The 22,902-nt window shown below is 41.5% G+C and overlaps 1 protein-coding gene across 2 annotated transcripts in view; it reads left to right on the top strand.

Annotated features, from left to right (window-relative positions):
- The window catches only part of man2a1 (mannosidase, alpha, class 2A, member 1), a 172,154-nt gene that overhangs the window by 105,334 nt on the left and 43,918 nt on the right, over nucleotides 1-22,902 (top strand). For both annotated transcript variants that reach the window (XM_080189037.1, XM_080189035.1), the window contains exons 13-15: nucleotides 1,356-1,521; nucleotides 4,526-4,756; nucleotides 10,702-10,824. In XM_080189037.1, the coding sequence (XP_080045163.1) occupies nucleotides 1,356-1,521; nucleotides 4,526-4,756; nucleotides 10,702-10,824 (520 nt within the window). The remainder of the gene's footprint in view (nucleotides 1-1,355; nucleotides 1,522-4,525; nucleotides 4,757-10,701; nucleotides 10,825-22,902) is intronic.

Genomic DNA, 22,902 nt, shown 5'->3' with positions numbered 1-22,902 from the left:
AGTTTCATGACCTCAGGATATCCAAAAATGTTTTACAGCCAAATGAAGTACTTTTGAATTGCAGTTACTGTTGTTATGTTGAAACATGGCAAGCAAATTACGCATGACAAACTTCCATAAACTGCAATGTAATAATGACCAAATCATTTTTTTAAGTGATGTCCATCGGTGGCACAGTGGTTAGTACTGCTGCTTCACAGTGCCAAGAACTCAGGTTCGATTCCCGGCTTGGATCACTTGCAGATTGTGCACATTCTCCACGTGTCTGCATGGGTTTCCTCCGGATGCTCCGGTTTCCTCCCGCAGTCTGAAAAACTTGATGGTTAGGTGCATTGGCCATGCTAAATTCTCTCTCAGTGTACGCAAACAGGTGACGGAGTGTGGTGAATAGTGAATTTTCACAGTAGCTTCATTGCAGTGTTAATGAAAGCCTATTTATGGCATTAATAAATAATTTTTAAAAAATAAGGGATGAATCTTAGTTAAGGCACTGATTTCAAAGATTATGTCCAGCTGAGAGAAATAATAGGATCTCATTTTAACATTTCTTTCAAAATACAGCATTTCTGACAATGCAGACATTCCCTTCAACATGGTGGCACAGTGGTAAGCGCTACTGATTCATAGCACCAGGGACCTGGGTTCGATTCTTAGTTGGATTTCTGTCTGTGTGGACTTTGCACGTTCTGCCCATATCTATGCAGGTTTCCTCCAGGTGCTTTGGTTTCCTCCCACAGTCCGAAAGACATGCTGGTGAGATGCATTGACCGTACTAAATTCTCCATCAGTTTACGCGAACAGGTGCCAGGGTGTGGCGACCAGGAGATTTTCACAGTAACTCCATTGTAGTGTCAACATAAGCCTACTTGTGACACCAATAAATGAAATAATAATAGCACCACATTGGGAGCAGCAGCCCAGATTTTTGTACTCAAGTATCTGGAGTGGGATTTGAATCCACAACCTTCTGGCTTATAAGTGAGAAGGGCCACCAACTAAGTGACAGCTGATATGAACAAATCCCACATAGGCCATGAAGATCAGGTGGTTGACCTCAAAATGTCTTAAAAGGATTATGTCCCTTGCGATGTTCTCCTTTGAGCTAGGTTTATACTTGCCAAATGAGGAAGATGATTTCATTTTTAAATTTCCATTGATAGGAATCTAACACCTTTCAGAGCAGAAGTGGGAAAGATTTCAGCTTTTGACATCTGTATTTGCACTGTTTTGAATCAGACTGGATGTTCTTTTGAGTCTCTATACTGGATCAAGCAGTAATTTGTGTTTTCTATGACAATGACAGAATTTGAAGTATGATGGCAATATCTCAAGGAATGGAATTGTTTATGTTTCAGGTTTCTTGTGCTATATAACCCAGCTGACCAAGACCGCATCTCTGTTGTAACAGTACAAATAAATTCATACAAAGTAAGAGTGCTAACTGCTTCAGGGCAATCAGTGGAGGCCCAGATTGGTGCAGTTTGGGATACATCCACAACTGTTTCCAAAAAAGTATTTCAGGTGAAGCATGCTTTATTTATTCCATTACTCGTTTGTTCTTTCTCCATTCTTTGTTAACCTGTAGCTCTTTGGATGCCTAGCACCCTCTGGTGCCTTGCTTAAGTAGCCATTTTTCCAAAGTGCACTTTAAAATGAATGGTGGCAGGCTATTCACATACAAATGTTGCAATTCAACAGGAGGACCTGATCCAATCAGATCAGAGAGTGTGATGAATTCTCTGTTTGCTTTGTGTAATGCAATTGTAAACATGATAATTTTGAATGTATTTTTGACATTGTTACAAATAGCTACTGAAACAGTTCTCTGACATGCCTACTTCCATCAGGACTGGGAATCCTTTCTAACCTGAAAGCACTGCAGGCCAATTGTAGCACCATGTTACTGCTGTAGCAATGATCAACAAACCCAGCACAGACCAATATTTGAAGCTGGTATTTACCAAGTCTGTATGGCTCAACTCTTCAGTAGCTAAGTTTACTGTGCCATCTAACTGCCTGTTGTTACACTATTAACATACTTCTATGTTAATTTTTCCATTATAGATTTCCTTGCATGTCCACATTTATCAGGGAAACGACTAATGTAAAATTGATATATTCTAAGTACAAACCTGGGTCAGTGATATGCCTCCCTCTTCTTCAGCCGGTACTGAAAAAGCCCATAGAAATCCAGTGCAAGTCAAATGAACGGGCAGTGCTGTTCACTGTTCAGAACAAAAATCCACCCCAGTGTTTCACATAATGTGTAACAATTTGCATTGTAAAAATAAAACAATAAGAATATGCTGAAATGATCTGAGTCAGAAACAAAGCACTCCAGCTTAACTTCAAGTTCTAAGTTACATTACTATTTAGTTAATAGATTACCGAGCTTTTTGACAGGAGGTCTTGTGTTCCTGTGGTAGCACCCCTACCGCTTCTGTTTGAGTCCAACGCCAAGACTTGTCAGCCATAGAAAGAATATTCATATTGCAGGCTAATAATCAGCTTGTTAAGTCTTTCCACCACTTCCCTAACTAATCCCCAAAGGGAAAAACAGTGTGGGTGTGAAGATACTCTAAAACAAACTGAACCTTAGTCCTGACTTTTTCATCTAATGGATATTTTTTAACATGTAGATTTCCTTTTTCCTTCGTTTGCATTGATTTGTAAAATGTGCCAGCAATTGTGCTTACGTTTAGAAGCTTAGATTATGCATTAGAAGCAAAGGTAATATTGTTGTAACAAGTTATCCCACAAATTTTCTATACTCATAAGAATTTTATTTATTTGTATGAAGCTCACTTTTTCTCTTTGTCAGGCTTTGATGAATTTGACATCTTTGATTTGATTTATTATTGTTGTATGTATTGGGATGCAATGTGAAGTATTGTTATTTGCATGCTATGTTGACAAGACATTACTGTTCATAGAGTACACAGAGGAGAAGGAGAGGGTACAGAATATAGAGTTAGAGTCATAGCTAGGGTGCAGAGAACGGTCAGCTTAATAGGTCCATTCAAAAGTCTGATGGCTGCTGAGAAGAAACTGTTCTTGAGTTGGTTGGGACATGATTTCAGATTTTTGCATCTTTTTCCTGAAATGAGAAGGTGGAAGAGACAATATCTGGTGAGTGTGGGGTCCTTAATTATGTTGGCTGCTTTTCTGAGGCAGCAGTAAGTGTAAATAAAGTCAATGAATGGGAGGCTGGTTTGCATGATGGACTGGGCTACGTTCACAACTCTTTGTAGTTTCTTGCAGCAGGCGCCGTTCAAACTGTGATACACCTGGGAAGGATACTTTTCGTGGTGCATATGTAAAAATTGGTGAGAGTTGTAGCAAACATGCTGAATCTCCTTAGTCGCCTGAGAAAGTAGAGGCATTCGTGGGCTTTCTTAACTATAGCATCAGCGAAGAGGGACTATGACAGATTGTTGGTGATCTGGACACCTAGAAACTTGAAACTGTCAACCATTTCCACTTCATCGCCATTGATGCAGTCAAGGGCATGTCCTCCACTATACGTCCTGAAGTTGATGATTATCTCCTCTGTTTTATTGACATTGAGAGAGAGATTATTGTCATTGCACCATTTCATCAGATTGTCTATTTCTTTCCTTACCTCATCTTGTCATTGTTTGAGATCGGACCTGCAACACAACTTTGAAGAGCAGCTCTGTTATACGTAACAAGAGTTACAATTTCAGACCATCCTTAAAACTATTTCCAGCAGCTCTTCAAAAGCTACTCTATCACCTGAGAAATCTGCATTCTAAGAATTTGTTGTGGTTGCCTGGGATCCCAGAGTTCTACATTAATTCTCTTTCTGAATCAAATTTTCAGTTACTGTTGTTTTCTGTGGAGTTGCTCTGCATGGGCATCCTATTGTTTTAATTGGGAATAGTACATGGCATCAAGTGATCTAAGAAGTGGAGTTTTAGTCTTATAGAGTTACTGCATTTGAAGTACCTTATGAACACTGAAGTGGATAAACATTGTTAGGAGAAATATCCCTCCAGGTTTTCCTTTAAACGGCTACCTTGAGAGTTGGACATCAATACGAGTCGTTCTTTATTCGAGCATTTGCAGAGAGAGTCACCCTTGCAAAAGCAGCTGCGACTGTGCACAACATCAAACCGATAATTTATACAGTTACAAAGCTTGAATGGGCATGTCAGATTTTCACATATTCACTTGACCAACATTTTATCTCAACATATTGTTTATTGTTACATTCCACTCCCCCTAATCTTTCAATCATTGCAAGACCATATGCTGTGCTTGACTATCCTGTTTTCCTCCTTTGTCTCTATTCCTTCTCCTAATCTTGTATTTTCTTAATTGTACTTTTTCCACTTGATTCTGTGACACACAGGTAGTTTGCAAGTGCAAGCACTAATCAAATATTAGCTTTTATTTCTAAGCTGAGCATCCCATGATTCCCTACATTGACCTATTGGTAGAATGAGTCAAAATTGAAGGTCTGCTCTTGATATATTTTCATTTTTTTGTATTCTGCTAACAGGTTTCCTTTGTGGCACAGATATCAGCTCTAGGATTGGGGCTGTACCAGTTAGTGGAAGCTCCAGATATCAAATCTGTGCCTGCTGATTACACTTTGTACCTGAATGGAAGGGAGGATGCAAGCATAGACAGTCCCTTCAAGGTCAATGTGTTGAAAAGCTACACTGGTGACGTCACTATTGAAAATCCAAATTTGAAAGCTTGGTTTTCGGGAACTGAAGGATTCTTGGAGGTAAAAGATTGTAGAAATGTGTTTCTTTATTTTGTATACAACCACAACTATCTCTAATTCATCAAACTTATGCATACAAATGAATGGGTCACCTAATAACAGTTGGATATTAATGTTTTGCTCTTTCATATCAGTTTCATGTTCATCAACAGAAGCCAAACTAAAGCATGTTTGAACTCCTGATATATTTAATTCCTACCTTTTTCCTTTGTGAAAGTTATTTTTTATTCTTGTTTTCAGTCACTGATGTAGTCTTCAGCATTGTCTGGCGATAGCCACATTCAATTTCATCACCAGCATAGATGCCAGCCTTTTTTCCAAAAAATGCTTTGAATGTTGTTGGCTGTTCCTAATGGCTCATTTTCATGGCTGCTACCTCAGCGACCTCCATTTTCTTGCAAGTTTTCAAAGTATGAAAATTGCTTCAAGTTGATCTTGTCTGTTAATATGTTGAAGTTTACCCTCTTTAGGTGCAAACAAGCAGGGTTCAACCCCGTCAGATAGAGAAATAATTCTTGGCTTGGAATGTTTGAAATGTGATATTAGTGTACCTTTAAGAAGTTTTTTCTTAATCATGTACTCTGTAGTTGTAAGCAAATCTTTTCAGTTTGTTTTTTCTCATTGTTGCTTGGCTGTCTATGAGAGTCTTTTATTGCTGCCTAAATAGAGGTTTGTTATTTGTTTATGACTCTGCATTGTTAGGAAAAACTGGTTGGCAGGTCAGGTGATTTTTTTTGCATTTCAGTCTAGAGCTGCAGGTTTGAGTTTTAGTTTTAAAAGCGACATCAAGCTGCAAAGAACCCTCTCTCTCTCTCTTCTGCCTCTCTCTCTCCCTGGTTTTGGAAATTCGGCTGGTTATCTGAAGGAGGGGGGGAAATCAGCTATTGGTGCCTTGCCTAGAGTCTCTGGTGTTTTAGAAAGCAGTTCTGACTTCAAATTGTTTTGAGTCTATCCAGAGAACTACAGACTTCGTCTAAAAGGTTTCAAGTCCAGTATCACATGAGCATTATTTGTTGTTGTGTTAAACCTGTGAAAAGGTTTTTTTTGTCTATAGGATTGGCTTGATTGGGACTTATTAGATATATTTGTTAAGGGTTATATATCATAATCACTGTTCTGTTTCTTGTTTGTAATTGATAAAAGTTCCTGCTAATGTTCTTAGTATACATATTAACTATATTTTAAAATAAACTTTGTTTGATAGAAGTTCCCTAGTGGGTCATTTGGATCATATCTAAAGTGAAACATAGCATGCTTATCCTAGCCAAATTCAAGAAGCAAAACTTATGTTTCAGATGGGCTTCATAAAACACTTCGGAGTTTCTGACCTGAACTATCACAGGAGCTACAGCTCTTAAAAATAAACCTGTCAGAAAGTTGGTAATACCCTTCTAAATAGCCCGTAGGGAATGAAAATCAGTTTTAAATGAGGGTATAGAGGTTGCTTACTCCACTTATTAAAAAGTCAGGCAGACTTTTTAATAAGTGGAGGCTGAAATGACAGCACAGAGGTGAAGTTTTATCCAGGGTTGTTGGGCAGGATACAGAGCATTATTCTGGTCATTCAGTTAAACAACCAATTTCATGGTGGTATGATTCTTTATATTGTAAGACGATGTAAATATAAACAGTACCAATTAAACTCTGTCTCTGACCATCGGTTTTTGTTTCACTAAACCATAAGAAAAGCTATTTAATGATTGAAACAAGTCTTGGCCATGTAATGTTAGCTTGGTATACCTATAGAGACATTAAAAAAAATGCAGTCATATGATCACTTACAGTGTAGAGGAAGATCCTGTAGATCTAAGCTGTGGATCAATACCGTCAGTCTCATTCCCCTTTCTAATCCTGTCGCCCCACAAGTTAACTTTCTTTTTGAGTTCATTGATTCTTTCAGAGCTCCATACCATTATCATCTCCTTCCTAAAAATGTTTTTCACACGTTCCCTCTACATCTTTTGCCCAAAAGTGTAAACATGTGTCCTTGTACCATTAACTAATGGGAACAGTTTCACTTTGTCTGCCTTGTCTAAACCTGTCATGATCTTGCATACTTAAACAAATCTCTGCTTAATCTTCAGTTGTCACAAGGAGAACAATACCAGGTTCTCCAGCATAACTTTGCAACTAAAATTCCCATCCCTAGAACCATCTAGTAAATTTCCTCTGCACACTCGCAAGGATCCTGACATCCTTCCTAAGTGTGTTGACCAGAACTAGATACGCTTCTCTAGGTATGGCCTGACCAGAACTTTTTTTTATTCACTCGTGGAATGTGGATGTCACTGGCTACCCAACATTTATTGCCCATCCCTAGTTGCCCTTGCGAAGGTGCTGGTGAGCTACCTTCTCAAATCGCTGCAGTCCATGTTCTGTGGGTTGGCCCACAATGCCATTAGGGAAGGAATTCCAGGATTTTGATCCAGCGACTGCGAAGGAACGGCAATATATTTCCAAATCAGGATGGTGAGATGGTGAACTTTATAAAGGCTCAGTATAATTTCTCTGTTTTTGTTCCCGATATCTCTATTTGTTAATCCCAAGGTCCCACATATTAATCATACTTTCAATATGTTCTACCACCTTCAAAGATCCCTCTGTTCCTGCATACATTTTAGAACTATACCATTTGGTAAGTATTGATTCTGTTCTATTCCTTCTGCCAAAATACATCACTTCACACTTCTTTGTATAAAATTCAATCTGCCACTTGTCTACGCTTTATGCTAGTCTGTCTATGGTCTGTTGTAATTGATCAATATCACCCTTACTGAAACGCTTCCAAGTTTGGTATTACTGACAAATTTTGAAAGTTTCTTCTGAGCTCCAATATACAAATCAATTATATAGGTCAAAAAAGCAGCAACTGTCTACCATCCTCCACTCGTTTTCTATCCTAAAGCCAATTTAAAAATCTAATTTGACACTGACTCTCCTACTCCATAAGCTTAAAACTTGCTAATCAGCCTTTTACGTGAAAGTTGTCAAATGCCTTCTGTATGAAAGACATGGAAAACAATTCCTTGCTAAACCACATGTTATTGTGCATCAATAAGTGGATATTGAATGTATGAGTCAACACAGAAATGAGAGACTCTGCTGCTTATTCTAGTGATATGGTTCTGGGGATTTAGCAGATCTAATTTTGTATCATTTCAGAATTCAATTTCTGTCAATTCATTCAAAAGCAAATATTTACGCTTTTGAGAACAAAATCCATTTTAGACACATGCCAAAGTTAGTGTCTGAAATAAAAAAAGATATAATTTGATGGAAACAAAGTTAAAATAGAGTTTTATTCAAAAATGTACAATGGATTGTAAAATCATGTTGAATTTCACTGTAGATCCTACAGATCAAGTACCAATAATTGTTCTTTGTTTTTTTTAATGGACCTATTTCATTGCACATACAGTTAGAGATCATCTGCATTTTCTCTATATATATCTAAATTGAACTTTTTAAGTAATAAAATCTGTTGATTGCCCAAAGGGGCCACATAAGGAGACAATACAAACCACGAATTGTAATGAAACAATCTAAACCAATTTCTGTACTTAAACGGGAAAAGTAAGATCATCGAAACATGCAGTATAGTGATGCTGCATTACATTAAACATTGCTTAAACCATGAATATTAGAACATAGAACATAGAACATTACAGCGCAGAACAGGCCCTTCGGCCCACGATGTTGCGCCGACCAGCTTTTAAAAAAAAAACAACAACACTAACCCACTAATCTAAACCAATCCCATTTTGTCCATAAACCTATCCACAGATCTCTTAAACGCCCCCAAACTAGGCGCATTTACAACTGCAGCTGGCAGGGCATTCCAGTCCCTCACCACCCTCTGGGTAAAGAACCTACCCCTGACATCAGTCCTATAACTACCCCCCCTTAATTTAAAGTCATGCCCCCTCGTGCTAGCTTTCTCCATCCTAGGAAAAAGGCTATCACTATCTACCCTGTCTAAACCTCTAATCATCTTATATGTTTCAATAAGGTCCCCTCTTAGCCGGCTTCTTTCCAGCGAAAACAACCCCAAATCTCTCAGTCTCTCCTCATAGGATCTCCCCTCCATACCAGGCAACATCCTGGTAAACCTCCTCTGCACCCTCTCCAAAGCCTCTACATCCTTCCTGTAATGTGGGGACCAGAACTGCACACAATACTCCAAGTGCGGCCGCACCAGAGTTGTGTACAGTTGCATCATGACGCTGCGACTCCTAAATTCAATCCCCCTACCAATAAACGCCAAGACACCGTATGCCTTCTTAACAACCTTATCTACTTGATTCCCAACTTTCAGGGATCTATGTACACATACACCTAGATCCCTCTGCTCCTCCACACTATTCAAAGTCCTCCCGTTAGCCCTATACTCAACACATCTGTTATTCCTACCGAAATGAATTACCTCACACTTCTCCACATTAAACTCCATCTGCCACCTCGCGGCCCAGCTCTGCAACCTTTCTAAGTCACCCTGCAAACTATGACACCCTTCCTCACAATCTACCACACCTCCGACTTTAGTGTCATCAGCAAACTTACTAATCCACCCAACTATACCCTCATCCAGATCATTAATAAAAATTACAAACAGCAGTGGCCCCAAAACAGATCCCTGAGGCACACCACTCGTAACCGAACTCCATGACGAATATTTACCATCAACCACCACCCTCTGTCTCCTATCTGCTAGCCAATTCCTGATCCAATTCCCTAGATCACCCCCAATCCCATACATCTGCATTTTCTGCAGAAGCCTACCATGGTGAACCTTATCAAACGCCTTACTAAAATCCATATACACCACGTCAACTGCCTTACCCCTATCCACCTCTTTGGTCACTTTCTCGAAGAACTCGATAAGGTTAGTAAGGCACGACCTACCCGCTACAAAACCATGCTGACTGTCTCTAATCAATTCATTACTCTCCAAATAACTATAAATCCTGTCTCTAATAATCCTTTCCAAAACCTTACCCACCACAGAAGTAAGACTCACCGGTCTATAATTCCCAGGGAAGTCTCTTCTCCCCTTCTTAAACAATGGGACAACATTTGCTGTCCTCCAATCTTCCGGTACTATACCAGAGACCAACGACGACCTAAAGATCAGAGCCAGAGGCTCCGCAATCACCACTCTTGCCTCCCAGAGAATCCTAGGGTAAATCCCATCCGGACCAGGGGACTTATCTATTTTCAAACCCTCTAAAATATCCAGCACATCCCCCGTATCAACTGCAATACTATCTATTTTACACCCCTGCACCCCAGTGTCCTTCTCAGCTACATTCATGTCCCCTTGCGTGAACACCGAAGAGAAATATTGGTTCAACGCCTCTCCAATCTCCTCCGGCTCCACACACAACTTCCCTCTACTGTCTGTAACTGGCCCTAATCTTGCCCTAACCAACCTTCTGTTCTTGACATACCTGTAAAACGCCTTAGGGTTCTCCTTAATCCTATCAGCCAAAGTCATCTCATGTCCTCTTTTAGCCCTTCTTAACTCCCTCTTCAACTCCCTCCTAGCCAATCTAAAACTTTCTAATGCACTACCTGAGCCCTCAAGCCTCATCCGAACATAAGCCTCCTTTTCCTTCCTAACCAACGAATCAACTTTTTTAGTGCACCACGGTTCCCTGGGCCTACCAAATCTCTTTGAGGCATTCTCTTGAACGCCTGCAGCAACTTGTGAATTTATTACTTTTGAAGAAGAAGAAGTTGGTTTACTTATAATTGATTTTTGGCAAAAGATTCCAGATTCTAAGATAAGGGGAGTTTGTGACCGACTTGCATTTTTGGCACTACTGGAGGTGTTTTGATGGAAATGATATTCAAAAAAGAGATGTCAATGGGGATAAGTATTATTAAATTACATTTCAGAATTACTTAAATCGATGAAATATCCTAATTTCTCTTTTTTGTATTAGAAAATGAACACCAAGGACGATAAGAGAGAACATCAGATAAATATTCAGTTCTGGTGGTATGGAACCACAAGTAACCGAGATAAGAGTGGTGCCTACCTCTTCTTGCCTAATGGGGAAGCCAAGGTAAAACACATATATTTTATTCAACAAAAGCAAATGCTGAGAATGCTGTAAATCTGAGACATAAACAAAAGTTGCTGGAAATGCTCAGCAGGTCAGGCAGCATCCAATTAGATTGATTAGATTTAGATTGATAAACTTCATAACCTTTCATCAGAACTGAAAGATGTTAGAGATATACAGTTTATAAACAATGACAAAGCTAGGGAACAATCAAAAAGAGAAACTCTCTGATGGGGGAGAGCAGGATTATTTAACTGACAAACAGAATGATGATGTAAGGCAAAAGAATGTGTTAGTGGACAAATAAAGAGAGAAAATAGAGTCTGAGAAAATGAAAGCAGCATTTAAATTCTAAAAATTATTTACCTTAAAGCCAAAATGTTGTATGATGCCTAGTAAAAAGATGAAATGCTGTTGCTGTTTCCCTTTTGGTTTTTCCTTGTACCCCCTTGCTTTGCCAAAGTGGAGGGCTTAGAGAGATCTAGGAAAATAAGGAGAAGTTGTGTTGGGATGGCTCTTCAATGCATTCCTGCTGTTGGAGAAGTTTATCAGGCGTGGACAGCCAATTTATATAACTAAGTCCCAATTAGGGGTTGTCTTCTGGTCTGGCAGACATTTAACTGTTGGGGAGCAGCTCTCAACTACATGCAGAGGTCACCAGCTTAATGGAGGTGGCCTCCCTGTAGCAGCTCAGGGAGACATCGAAACCAGAGGCTCTATCCTCCATAGAGAGAGCTATGGCATCAACAGCCATCTGTGTATCCCAACAATTCAAGTAGAAGCCCACTGCATTTCCCCTGTGAAAAAATGATGGTATAGATCTTCCAGTCAGAACTGCATTACAAGCATTGCTTTTACCTGCAATGATTTGTGCACCCTGACGTTTTTGTAGTTTTTCAGCTGCGATTTCTAATCCTGGCTGCAGCAGTGATGGGACACTACAGCCACCCAGGCAGAGAACCAACAAGTGCAGAGGAAGATGGGTGAAGTGAGAACGCACCACTTCTTTATGCCCTTAGCTGCTGTATTTTTAAAAGTTTTTAAAGTTCTCAAGTCTTTCAATGGGTGAGTGAGTGACTGAGGAGTCAGTTGGGGGGGTTGATGGTGGGAGAATTGGGCTGAGGATGGGCAAATGGGCAGGTCCAGGGATGGTGATGGGAAAAAGAGTCAGGTCATCGTGGTGGGGGTTAGTCAGGTTGGATCAGGGTGGTGATGATAGGTGATAGATTCAGTTGGTTGGGTATGGTAGGAAGGATGTTGCGGGTAGAGAGCTGGATCAGGCTTGGTGGATAGACAGGTTAGTGAGGTGGGTCGAGTCAGGGATTTAATTAGGGGGGTCAATGTGATGCTTCAGTTGCACTGGCTAATTGCTGAGTTAGACGAGATATTGACCAGCATAACATTTCCAGAGTGAGTATCCAGGGAAGGCCTACATATCTGACCCAAGTCTCTGACACTAAGCTGTGTTGAAGATGTTTGCGGAGGGTTCAGGACAGTGGAAAGCAGCCCATCAAACATTAACATTCCTGGCAATTTCAGTGCATGTGTGTACGTCATGATATCTGTGAAGTCCTGATGCACATCTCACAACTTAAGATCCAATTTTAAAGATACTGGAAGATTTGGGCCACTTCCAGTGGTGCCTCCAAGAGGGCTGCCAAGGCTCTACAGATACCCACCTTCTGATTTGGCAGGCAATTTGGGAGCTTGCCGATCTAAAGAGAATGGCAAATGTGGAGATGGTCAATTAAGAGTGTCTTGCAAAGTTTGCTGAGCTGGTCTCCCTCCCAGCAGGTACAGACTCGAATGCCCCCCTTCTTGCCTGTTAACTCTGCTGCCTGACCTATACATTTTCCAGAATTTTTTGTATTTCATTCAATGTTATACTTAAGTAAGAATGTGCCTTATGCAATTTCAGCTTTTAAGATTTTTGAAAATGTTGCTTACTGTGAAGTCATTCAGATTGTCATTGTTGAACAAACATTCAGTATTTAGTCAAAATGATTATACAATTATAGAATGGTTAGGACACAGCAGGCCATTGGCCTGTTGTGTCTGTGCCAGCTCTCTGCAAGAGCAGTACTATTTGTCCCATTCTCTCCATTGTGTTCCTGTAATCCGACAATTGTTTTTCTGTTCAGATGCTTATGCTATTCTTTTTTGAAAGCCAGATTGAATCAGCCTCACGCTCTGCATTCCAGATCCTAACCACATGCTGTGTTAAGACATTTTCATAATATTGCTGTAGGTTCTTTTGCCATTCAATTTAAATTGATATCTTCTTGTTTTTGTCCCTTCTGCCAATGCTAGTTTCTCTCTACCTCTGTCATATCTCCGCTTAGCCTTCCTTCTCTTCCCCAAGGAGAGCAGCCTCAGCTTCCATGATAATTTTGGAACATTGCAGCATGTGATAAGAGAGATCAAAATGATCCTGCAAACCAATGGATCATATCAAAGATTTTTTGTGTTGCCATATCCAGCTGCAAATGGTGGTGGATGTTAAACAACCAACTGGACTAGGGGGCTTCATAAACATCCTCATCCTCATTGATAGGGGAGGCCAACACATCAGTGGAAAAGACAAGGATGAAGCATAGTCAGAAGTGCTGAGTGGATGATCCATCTTGGTTTCATTCTGAGGTCCCCACTAATACAGACGCCAGTCTTTGGACAGTTTGACTCATTCCAGCTAAAACACTGGCATCGACCAGCAGTCAGGAAAATTGCTAAGATTTTGACCACAAAAAGCAGGACAAATCCAAACTGGCCAGTTACCACTCATTAATCTGCTCTTAGTCATCAGCTAAGAGATGAAAGGAGTTATTTATCAAGCGACACTACTTAGCAATATCCTGCACACTGATGAGTTTGTCAAGGGTCAATCAGCAGAAGACATCTTTAAAGTCTTGATTCAAAAATGAGCAAGAGAGCTGCATTTAAGAGGTGAGGTGAGAGTAACTATTCTTCACATCAAAGCAGCATTTGATCATTTGTGACATCAAAGAGTTGTAGTAATATTTTAGTCAGTGGAAATTGGAGAAAACTTTACACTGGTTGCAGTTGTACATATAACAAAAGAAGGTTGTTGGAGGCAAAAGCTCTCAAATCAAAGACATCGCTGTGGGGGTTCCTCAGAGTGGTATCCTAGGCCTAACCATCATCAACTGCTTCGTCAGTGGTATTTCCTCCGACACAAAGTCAAAAGGGGGATGTTTACTAATGCAAATACATCTGCGTTTTCTATTTCTCTATTAGAAAGCTATGCCACTGTGAAATTTCATCCCTTCTGACCTGGAATTTCCCTGATTTATCCTTCTCAGTTTAAGAGTCCACAACTCCAAAAATATATTTTGGGTTTTAAGGTAGTAATTTTTTAAGACATCATCAAGGTGGTTGACCATTCATAGAACAAGAGAGAACTCAGTTGTTTCGTAGTACAGAACTTGAGTAGTGTTGAAAAAAAAAGACAAACTGTCAAAACTTTTCATCTTGCATTCATCAAGACAGGCACAAGATTGCCAAATTTAAAAGGAACTGATCATTTGTACTGTATGAGAAAAGGAAGCTGATTGGTTGACAGTTTGACTCTGATTGCTTGAGGTGTTGATATGGACAGTGCACCAGGGAGATTTTATCCTCCACACTTGTGTTTAATCCAAAAAAGGCTCAATGCCTGGACATGACCCTTAAGCCTACAGCGGACAGGTTCCTGCTTATGAAAATTGTGGCTTCTAGCAAATAAGTATGAATCACATTGTGATTCGAACGTAGGGAAATGGAGGAGAAAGTTCACAGTCCAAAGTTGTTGAACTCAGTGTTGAGCCCAGAATGTTGTACTGCCCTACTGACATCGTTCTTTTAGATGGTCGTAGTTATGGGTTTGGAAGGTGCTGTCGAAGGAGAAGTTCCTAAATGCGCTTTGTAGATGGTGCACACTGCTGCACTTTGCATCGGGTGAAGGAAGTGAATGTTTATAGAAGGGATGCCAATCAAGTGGGCTGCTTTGTCTTAGAAATGTCAAGACTTTTGAGTATTGCTGGAGCTGCACTCATCTAGGCAAGGGGAAGTATTCTATCACACTCCTGATTTGTGCCTTGTATATTGTGAGGATATGGGGAGTCAGGAGGTGAGTTAGTCATTGCAGGAATCTTAGATTTTGATCTGCTCTTGTGGCCACCTTATTTCTAGGGCTAGTCTAGTTGAGTTTCTGATTAATGGTAACCCCTTTCAGTGACGCTAATGCTGTTGAATATCAAGGGGTGATAGTTAGATTGCCTCTTTTTGGAGGTGATCATTGCTTGGCACTCGTATGGCATGAATGTTACTTGCCATTTGTCAGCCAAACCTGAAAATTGTCCAGACCTTGTTGCAATTAGATGTGGACTGCTTCTGTATCTGAGGCGCTGTGAAAGGTGCTGAAAGTAATGCGATCATCAGCAAAAATCCCCAATTTTTACCTTATGATGGAAGGCAGTTCATTGATGAAATAGCTGAAAATGATTGGGCCTCAGACACTACCCCCAAGGAACTCCTGGAGTAATATCCTGGAGCTGAGACGACTGACCTCGAACAACCACAACCATCTTCATTTGTACTAGGTGTTACACCATCCAGCAGAGAGTTTTCTGGCCGATTCTCATTGATTTCTGTCTTGCTAGCGTTCCTTGATGCCACATTTGGTCAAATGCACCATGATGTCAAGGACGAGGATTAAATAGATAAGAATGAAATGAGATGAGGGCAGTCTCATCCAAGTTCATATTAGTGAGGAAACATTGGTGGAAGATGGTGTGATCAATCATATTGAAGGCTTCAGATGTGGGGGGGGGGGGGGGGGTGGCTGGTGGCTGGTGGAGGTGGTGGGGTGGCGGCAGGGGTGGCGATCAGTCTGTGTAGTGGGAGGGTGGATAAGGGAGGGCAGTGATGTGTCCTCCTTATCCACCCCTCCAGTACCCACACACATCACTGTCCCGCTTATCCACCCCCCACTACCCAGACTGATGGCCCACAGAGTGGCAGCGGACCCCCCTACCCCCCCCGACCAGAGATCCATCTGACCCGCCTCCCTCCTCCCCCGCAGCAGAGATCCATTTGATTTGCCTCCCTCCATGCCCCCAACCAGACAACAATCTGACCTCACTCCCCTACTCCTCCCACAACCAGAGAATGATCTGACCCGCCTCCACCCCCACCCCCACCCCCACCCCCACCACTGATCTGAATCAGAGAGCCGTTGGAAACAATGAAGGTGCTTTTCAGAGGCTGGAGCACCCGACTCAGACTTTTATTTAGCAGGTCCATTATGGCACGGTTCAGGATCGGCAAACACAGCAGTAAAGGAGGAAATGATAGAGTTGGGCATTTAATGCATTTAAATAGTCATTGCACCCGATTTGGGCACAGAACGGATCCCCACCATTCGCAGGTCTTGTTAAAGTTGCGATCTGCTTGCACTTGGATGCAGATCGCGATAAAGGCCTCACACCCAACTTTACTACGATTTCACGCCTGAAAACGGGTGCAAATTGTTGGCAAAATCGGGCCCATCCTTTCCACATCCATTTAGATAAATGTAATACATTTTGGTAGGTTAAACCAGGACAGGACTTACTAAGTTAATGTTAGGGCATTGGGGAAAGTTACAGAACAAAGAGATCTAGGGGTACATGTTCATAGCTCCTTGAAAGTGGAGTCACAGATAGACAGATGCTTGGTTTCATTGGTCAAAACATTGAATACAGGAGTTGGGATGTCTTGTTGAAGTTGTACAAGACATTGCTAAGGCCACACTTGGAGTATTGTGTACAGTTCGGGTTACCCTATTATAGAAAGGACATTATTAAATAGAAAGAGTGCAGAAAAATTTACTAGGACGCTTCCAGGACTTGATGGTTTGAGTTATAAGAAGAGGCTGGATAGACTGGGACTTTTTTCTTTGGAGCGTAGAAGGCTGAGGGGTGATTTTATAGAGATCTATAAAATAATGAGAGGCATAGATCAGGTAGAAAGTCAATATCTTTTCCCAAAGGTAGGGGAGTCTAAAACTAGAGGGCTTAGGTTTAAGGTGAGAGGACAAAGATACAAAAGTGTCGAGAGGGGTAATTTTTTTCATGCAAAGGTGGTGAGTGTCTGGAACAAGTTGCTAGAGGTAGTAGTAGAGGCGGGTACAATTTTGTCTTTTAAAAGCATTTATACAGCTGCATGGGTAATGTGGGTATAGAGGGATATGAGCCAAATGCAGGCAATTGGGATTAGCTTAGGGGTTTAAAAAAAAGGGCGGCATGGACAAGTTGGGCCGAAAAGCCTGTTTCCATGCCGTAAACCTCTATAACTCTATGACATCCACCCTGTCAAGACCCCTCAGGATCTTATATTTTTCATTCACTCTCTTCCTCTTCTAAACTCCAGCAGATACAGACCTAACTTGTCCGACCTTTTTTCACAAGAGAATCTGCCAATCAAGGTATTAGCCTAGTAAATCCTCTCTGAGGATTTCCAACACGCTTACATCCTTCTTTAAATAAGGAGACCAATACTTTACACAATATTTCAGATGTATACTCGTCACTGCCCTCTATAATTTAAACTTATTCTCGTAACTTTAGTATTCAATTCACCTTGTAATAAATAGTAACATTCTATTAGTTTTCTTAATTACTTTTTAATTCATGTACTAGGACATCCAGATCCCTCTGCATCTCAGCATTGCAATCACTAACCATTTAAATAATTGCTTCTCTGATCTTCCTACCAAAAATGGACAATTTCACATTTTCCCACATTATACTCCGTTTGTTGAATCTTTGCCCACTCACTTAGTCCACCTATCTCCCTAGCTCTTTATGTCCTCTTTATAACTTGCTTTCCTACCTATCTTTGTGTCATCAGCAAATTTAGCAACCATACCTTTGGTTCTTACATTTAAGTCATTGATATAAATTGTAAAAAACTGAGGCCCCAGCGCTGATTCCTGTGGCACACCACTTGTTCCATCTTGTCAACCAGAAAATTACTCATTTATGCCTGTTGTCTGGTTTCTGTTAACTAACCAGTCTTCTTTTTATGCAAATATGCTACTCTCTGTACCATGAGCTTTTTTTGCAATAAGCTTTGCTGTGGTGCCTTAGCACATGTTGTACTGGAGAATTTCTTGTTTCCCAAGTTGTGATAATTAAACTTAACAACGTTTGCTTTTCTAAAAATCAGCTAGTTTTTATTATCACAAAACTGCATGCAGTATATGGCCGAATCTTGGAAACAGAGAGCCGTCTGCACTAACTGATGATTCTATCCCAAGACTGCGCCAACTACAAGGATCAATTCAATAATTATACATTTTCTTATCAGCTTACATGATTTTAATAATACAAGCAGTGATACATTGAACAAAACAAATTCTGTGACTCCCTCATCCCCGACCTTGGTTCTGTGACTCCTTTATGCCTTGTTTTCTGTAATGAACAAATTCTGTGACTCCCTCCTTCCTGACCTTATCTAATGTCTCGTATGTTATCTCACGGTATATGGAGTCAACTGTGTAAAGGCTGGCTTTCCTGGTGTTAATCATGTCTCACCCAGGCTGTGCGAAGTCAGTCTTATCAAAACAGACTGAGGCCAAGCATTTGGCCTTCACTGGCTGTAGTCATTTCTTTGTTCAGAGTGAGTCAGCTTCACAAGGGTCTGGCGTTTTGAAATGGCTTAGTCTGCTGTCCTTACTTTATACTAAATACTCGACCATTTTTCCCATCAGGCCACAGCTTCATTTGTACATTATCACAATGTCCTCTGGAAATGTAAATATGATATATCTTCCCCTTTATCCACATTCTTCAAAGAACTCCAATAAATTGGTCATACAGATTTCCGTTTTACAAAACCATGTGGATTCTTCCTGAATACCTTGAATTTTTCCAAGCGCCCTGCTTGGAAAATTATTAAACATATTTAATAATTGCTTCAAACATTTTCTCTACGACAGATACTAAAGTAACTGGCCTATAGTTTTCCTGCCTTCTGTCTCCCTCTTTGGATAAAGGAGTTACATTTACTATTTTCCAATCTAGTGGAATCTTCCTGAATGTAGGGAATTATGGAGATTAAAACCTCCCCTGTTAGGACAGTCTCCTTGCTCCATGGTACCTTGATCAGTGTTCTGACACTCTTTATCCTTATCCTCCAAAGAACAAAGAAAGTTACAGCACAGGAACAGGCCCTTCAGCCCTCTAAGCATGCACCGACCACATACCCAACTGAACTAAAATCCAATACCCTTCTGGGGACTATATCCCTCTATTCCCAACTTATTCATATACTTGTCAAGACGCCCCTTAAAAGTCACTACTGTATCTGCTTCCACTACCTACCCTGGCAACAAGTTCCAGGCACCCACTACTCTCTGTGTAAAAAATCTGTCTCGTACATCTCCTTTAAACCTTGCCCCTCGTACTTTGAATCTGTGCCCCCTAGTAATTGACTCTTCCACCCTGGGAAAAAGCTTCTGACTATCCACCCTGTCCATGTCTCTCATAATCTTGTAGACTTCTATCAGGTCACCCTTCAACCTCTGTCATTCCAGTCAGAACAAACCAAGTTTCTCCAACCTCTCCTCATAGCTAATGCCCTCCATACCAGGCCACAGCCTGGAAAATCTTTTCTGTACTCTCTCCAAAACCTCCACATCTTCTGGTAGTGCGGCAACCAGAATTGAACAGTATATTCCAAGTGCAGCCTAACTAAGGTTCTATAAAGCTGCAACATGACTTGTCAATTTTTAAACTCAGTGCCCCAGCCAATGAAGGCAAGCACACTGTATGCCTTCTTGACTACCTTCTCCACCTGCATTGCCACTTTCAGAGACCTGGGTACCTGTACACCCAGATCTCTTTGCCTATCAATACTCCTAAGGGTTCTGCCATTAACTGTATATTTCCTATCTGTATTAGACCTTCCAAAATGCATTACCTCACATTTGTCCGGATTAAGCTCCATATCCATCTCTTCGCTCAAGTCTCCAACTGAACTATATGCTGCTTTTCCTGTAATGGTCCTCATCACTATCCGCAAATCCACCAGTCTTTGTGTCGTCCACAAACTTACTAATCAAACCAGTTACATTGTCCTCCAAATCATTTATATATATATATATTACAAACAGCGAAGATTCCAGCACTGATCCCTGAGGAATGCCACTTGTCACAGCTCTCCATTCAGAAACTCACCTTCCACTGCTTCCCTCTGTCTTTTTTGATCAAGCCAGTTTTGTATCCACCTTGCCAGCTCACCTCTGATCCCATGCAACTTCACCTTCTGCACTAGTCTGCCATGAGGTCTACCTTATGAGGTCAAAGGCCTTACTGAAGTCCATGTAAACAACATTCACTGCCCTAATCTCATCAATCATCTTCGTCACTTCCTCGAAAAACTCGATCAAGTTCGTGAGATATGACCTCGCCTTCACAAAACCATATTGCCTCTCACTAATACATCCACTTGTACGTAAGTGGGAATAAATCCTGTCTCGAAGAATTCTCTCCAATAATTTCCCTTAATAATTCACTTCCAATAATTTACCAGCCTGCCATTACCTGGATTATTCTTGCTACCCTTCTTGAACAAAGGAACAACATTGGCTATTCTCCAATCTTCTGGGACCTCCCCTGTAGCCAGTGAGGATACAAAGATTTCTCTAAAGGCCCCAGCAATTTCCTCCCTTGCCTCTCTCAGTATTCTGGAGTATATCCCATCAGGCCCTGGGGATTTGCCTACCTTAATGTTTCTCAAGAACCCCAATACCGCCTCCTTTTAGGAAGTACCTCGTCCTTGTAGCAAATACATTGTACTGGCTGAATAGGATATGTTTCTGTGACTCTTAATTCACCTAGTTCCACTTATTCTGCGTATTATCGGTCTCACAGTCCCATTCTGAGATTCTGGGCCTAATTTTACCATCACATTGTGCCTGTTTTCAGGCACAGAAACTTGGTAAAGCTGGACATGGGGTGAGTAGTGCGATCCGTGCCCGCCTCCGCACAAATATATTCGCATGCATTTAAATTGACTTAATGGGCTGCATGCCCAACCTTACCAGCGCTTCCCCCTTTACCACCGCATTCGCCCATCCAGATTCAGTGCAAAACAGACATGCTCCACATAAGTCCAATTCGGGTGCTCCAGTTAGTGGGGAGTTAGGTATCTAATGTCCAACAGCTCTCTGCTTGAAATCGATATTGGAGGAATGTTGAGGGGGGGTGTGGAATGTGAGGAAGGGAGATCCTCTGCCTGAGATCAGTGGGGGGTAAGGGAGGGAGGGAGCTGCAATTGTTCTAGGTGGCAGGGCGGTGGGGGAAAGGCAGTCAGTAATGTTGTGGCGGGTGGGGCAATGTCTGTGGAGGACGGGGGAAGCATTATCTGGCCCAGGAGCATTGTCATGATGTGAAGATGCCAGTGTTGGACTGGGGTAAACACAGTAATAAGTCTCACAACACCAGGTTAAAGCCCAACAGGTTTATTTGGTAGTAAATGCCACAAGCTTTCGATGAAGGGAGGAAAGCTTGTGGCGTCTACTACCAAATAAACCTGTTGGACTTTAACCTGGTGTTGTGAGACTTCTTACTAGGAGCATTGTGGCAGGGGAGGATTATTCTACAATTTTTTTTCTGCACATGCACAGTTGGAGGCACCAATTGGAGCTGCAGGGTTTTGGGTGCGTTAAGCCAGGCCCACAGGCTTGTGCAGTGAGATTTCGAATCGCTGATACTTTTACAGGCAGAGTGCATATGGGGTGCCTGAGAATGGATCTAAAAGTTGGATCTGAAACGTTCACAGTTTCATGTCCACCCAACACTTAGAACCAAAATGATAAAATAGGGCCCTCTATGTCCCTAGGAGGTATTCCAAAAACTAGAGCAAACTGTCGACATACTGCTTTCATCCGTTTTGTGTTGGAGTGTTTTCAACTCATGCTCCAACTCAATAACAATAAGCAGAACGGTTTGAAAAAGAGCAGGGGCTAGATTTTTGCTTAGGCAGGGTGACTCACAAGCACTTTAAAAACAGCCGGCGGGTGCTGGTTTTAGGATTCCTGACCCCATTCCGGGGCTTCTGATTTTTAGAATGGTTTGGGTTGTGAGCCTACACCCTGCACTTTCAACCTGGATGGCTCTTTTGCAGGGATGGGAATGCCCTGGTCCCCTGCAATTCTCTCTCGGCCAGCTTTTCAAAGAGTTGAAGTTCATAGCACTTTAGTGGTGTCATAAACCATAGTGTGAATGAGAAAACCTTCAGAAAGGTAATTTCAAAAGCTCCTCCTAATGCCTTCCCTGCCAAGGTATACCTCTTCCACATAGCCCCTGTGGCCGTTCATGCCCCATGGCAAGCTATGGTACTTGCATGCACGTTCACCCACTATACGCAGTATAGAAGCCCAATAGACAGGAGAATTTGTTTCAAAAAAGCTTTAAAAAAAGTCATTCAGTGATAGCTTTCCACTTTCTTAAATAAAACTTATTTTTAATTATGGCCTAATTAAAGTGTCAATTAAAGTAATCCACAGCAAGGCCTTGGAGAACATGGATCACGTTCTGTACCTTGGGAGCCTAGTGTCAAAAAGGGCAAACATTGACGATGAAGCTCAACATTACCTTCAGTGTGCCAGCACTAACTTCAGTCACCTGAGGTACTGTGTGCCTGAAGACCAGGGCCTCAGACCTAGCACCAAACCCATGGTCTACAGAGTTGTAGTGATACCCCTCCACCCTCCCTCAGGCCCAGCACCAAACTCATGGTCTATAGAATAGTAGTGATAACCCCCACCCTCCTACATGTTCAGAGATATGGATTGCTGGCACCTCAAAACCCTGGAGCAGTACCACCAGTGCTGCCTCTGCAAGAGCCTGCAAATCCATTGGCAGGATAGGTGCACCAACATCGGTGTTCTCGATCAGGCCAACATCTCCACGCTTCGAAGCACTGACCACACTTGATAAGTCCTCTGGGTGAATAACCTCATCTGCATGTCTGACATGAGATTCCCAAAACAAGTGCTGTACTCAGAGCTTTGACAAAGCGAGCAAGCCCCAG

The sequence above is a fragment of the Carcharhinus amblyrhynchos genome, chromosome 5 (genome assembly GCF_965287045.1).
Source record: "Carcharhinus amblyrhynchos chromosome 5, sCarAmb.v2.hapA, whole genome shotgun sequence".
Lineage (NCBI taxonomy): Eukaryota > Metazoa > Chordata > Chondrichthyes > Carcharhiniformes > Carcharhinidae > Carcharhinus > Carcharhinus amblyrhynchos.
The sequence above is the reverse complement of the archived record's forward strand: the minus strand, read 5'-3'. Positions and strand labels throughout refer to the sequence as shown.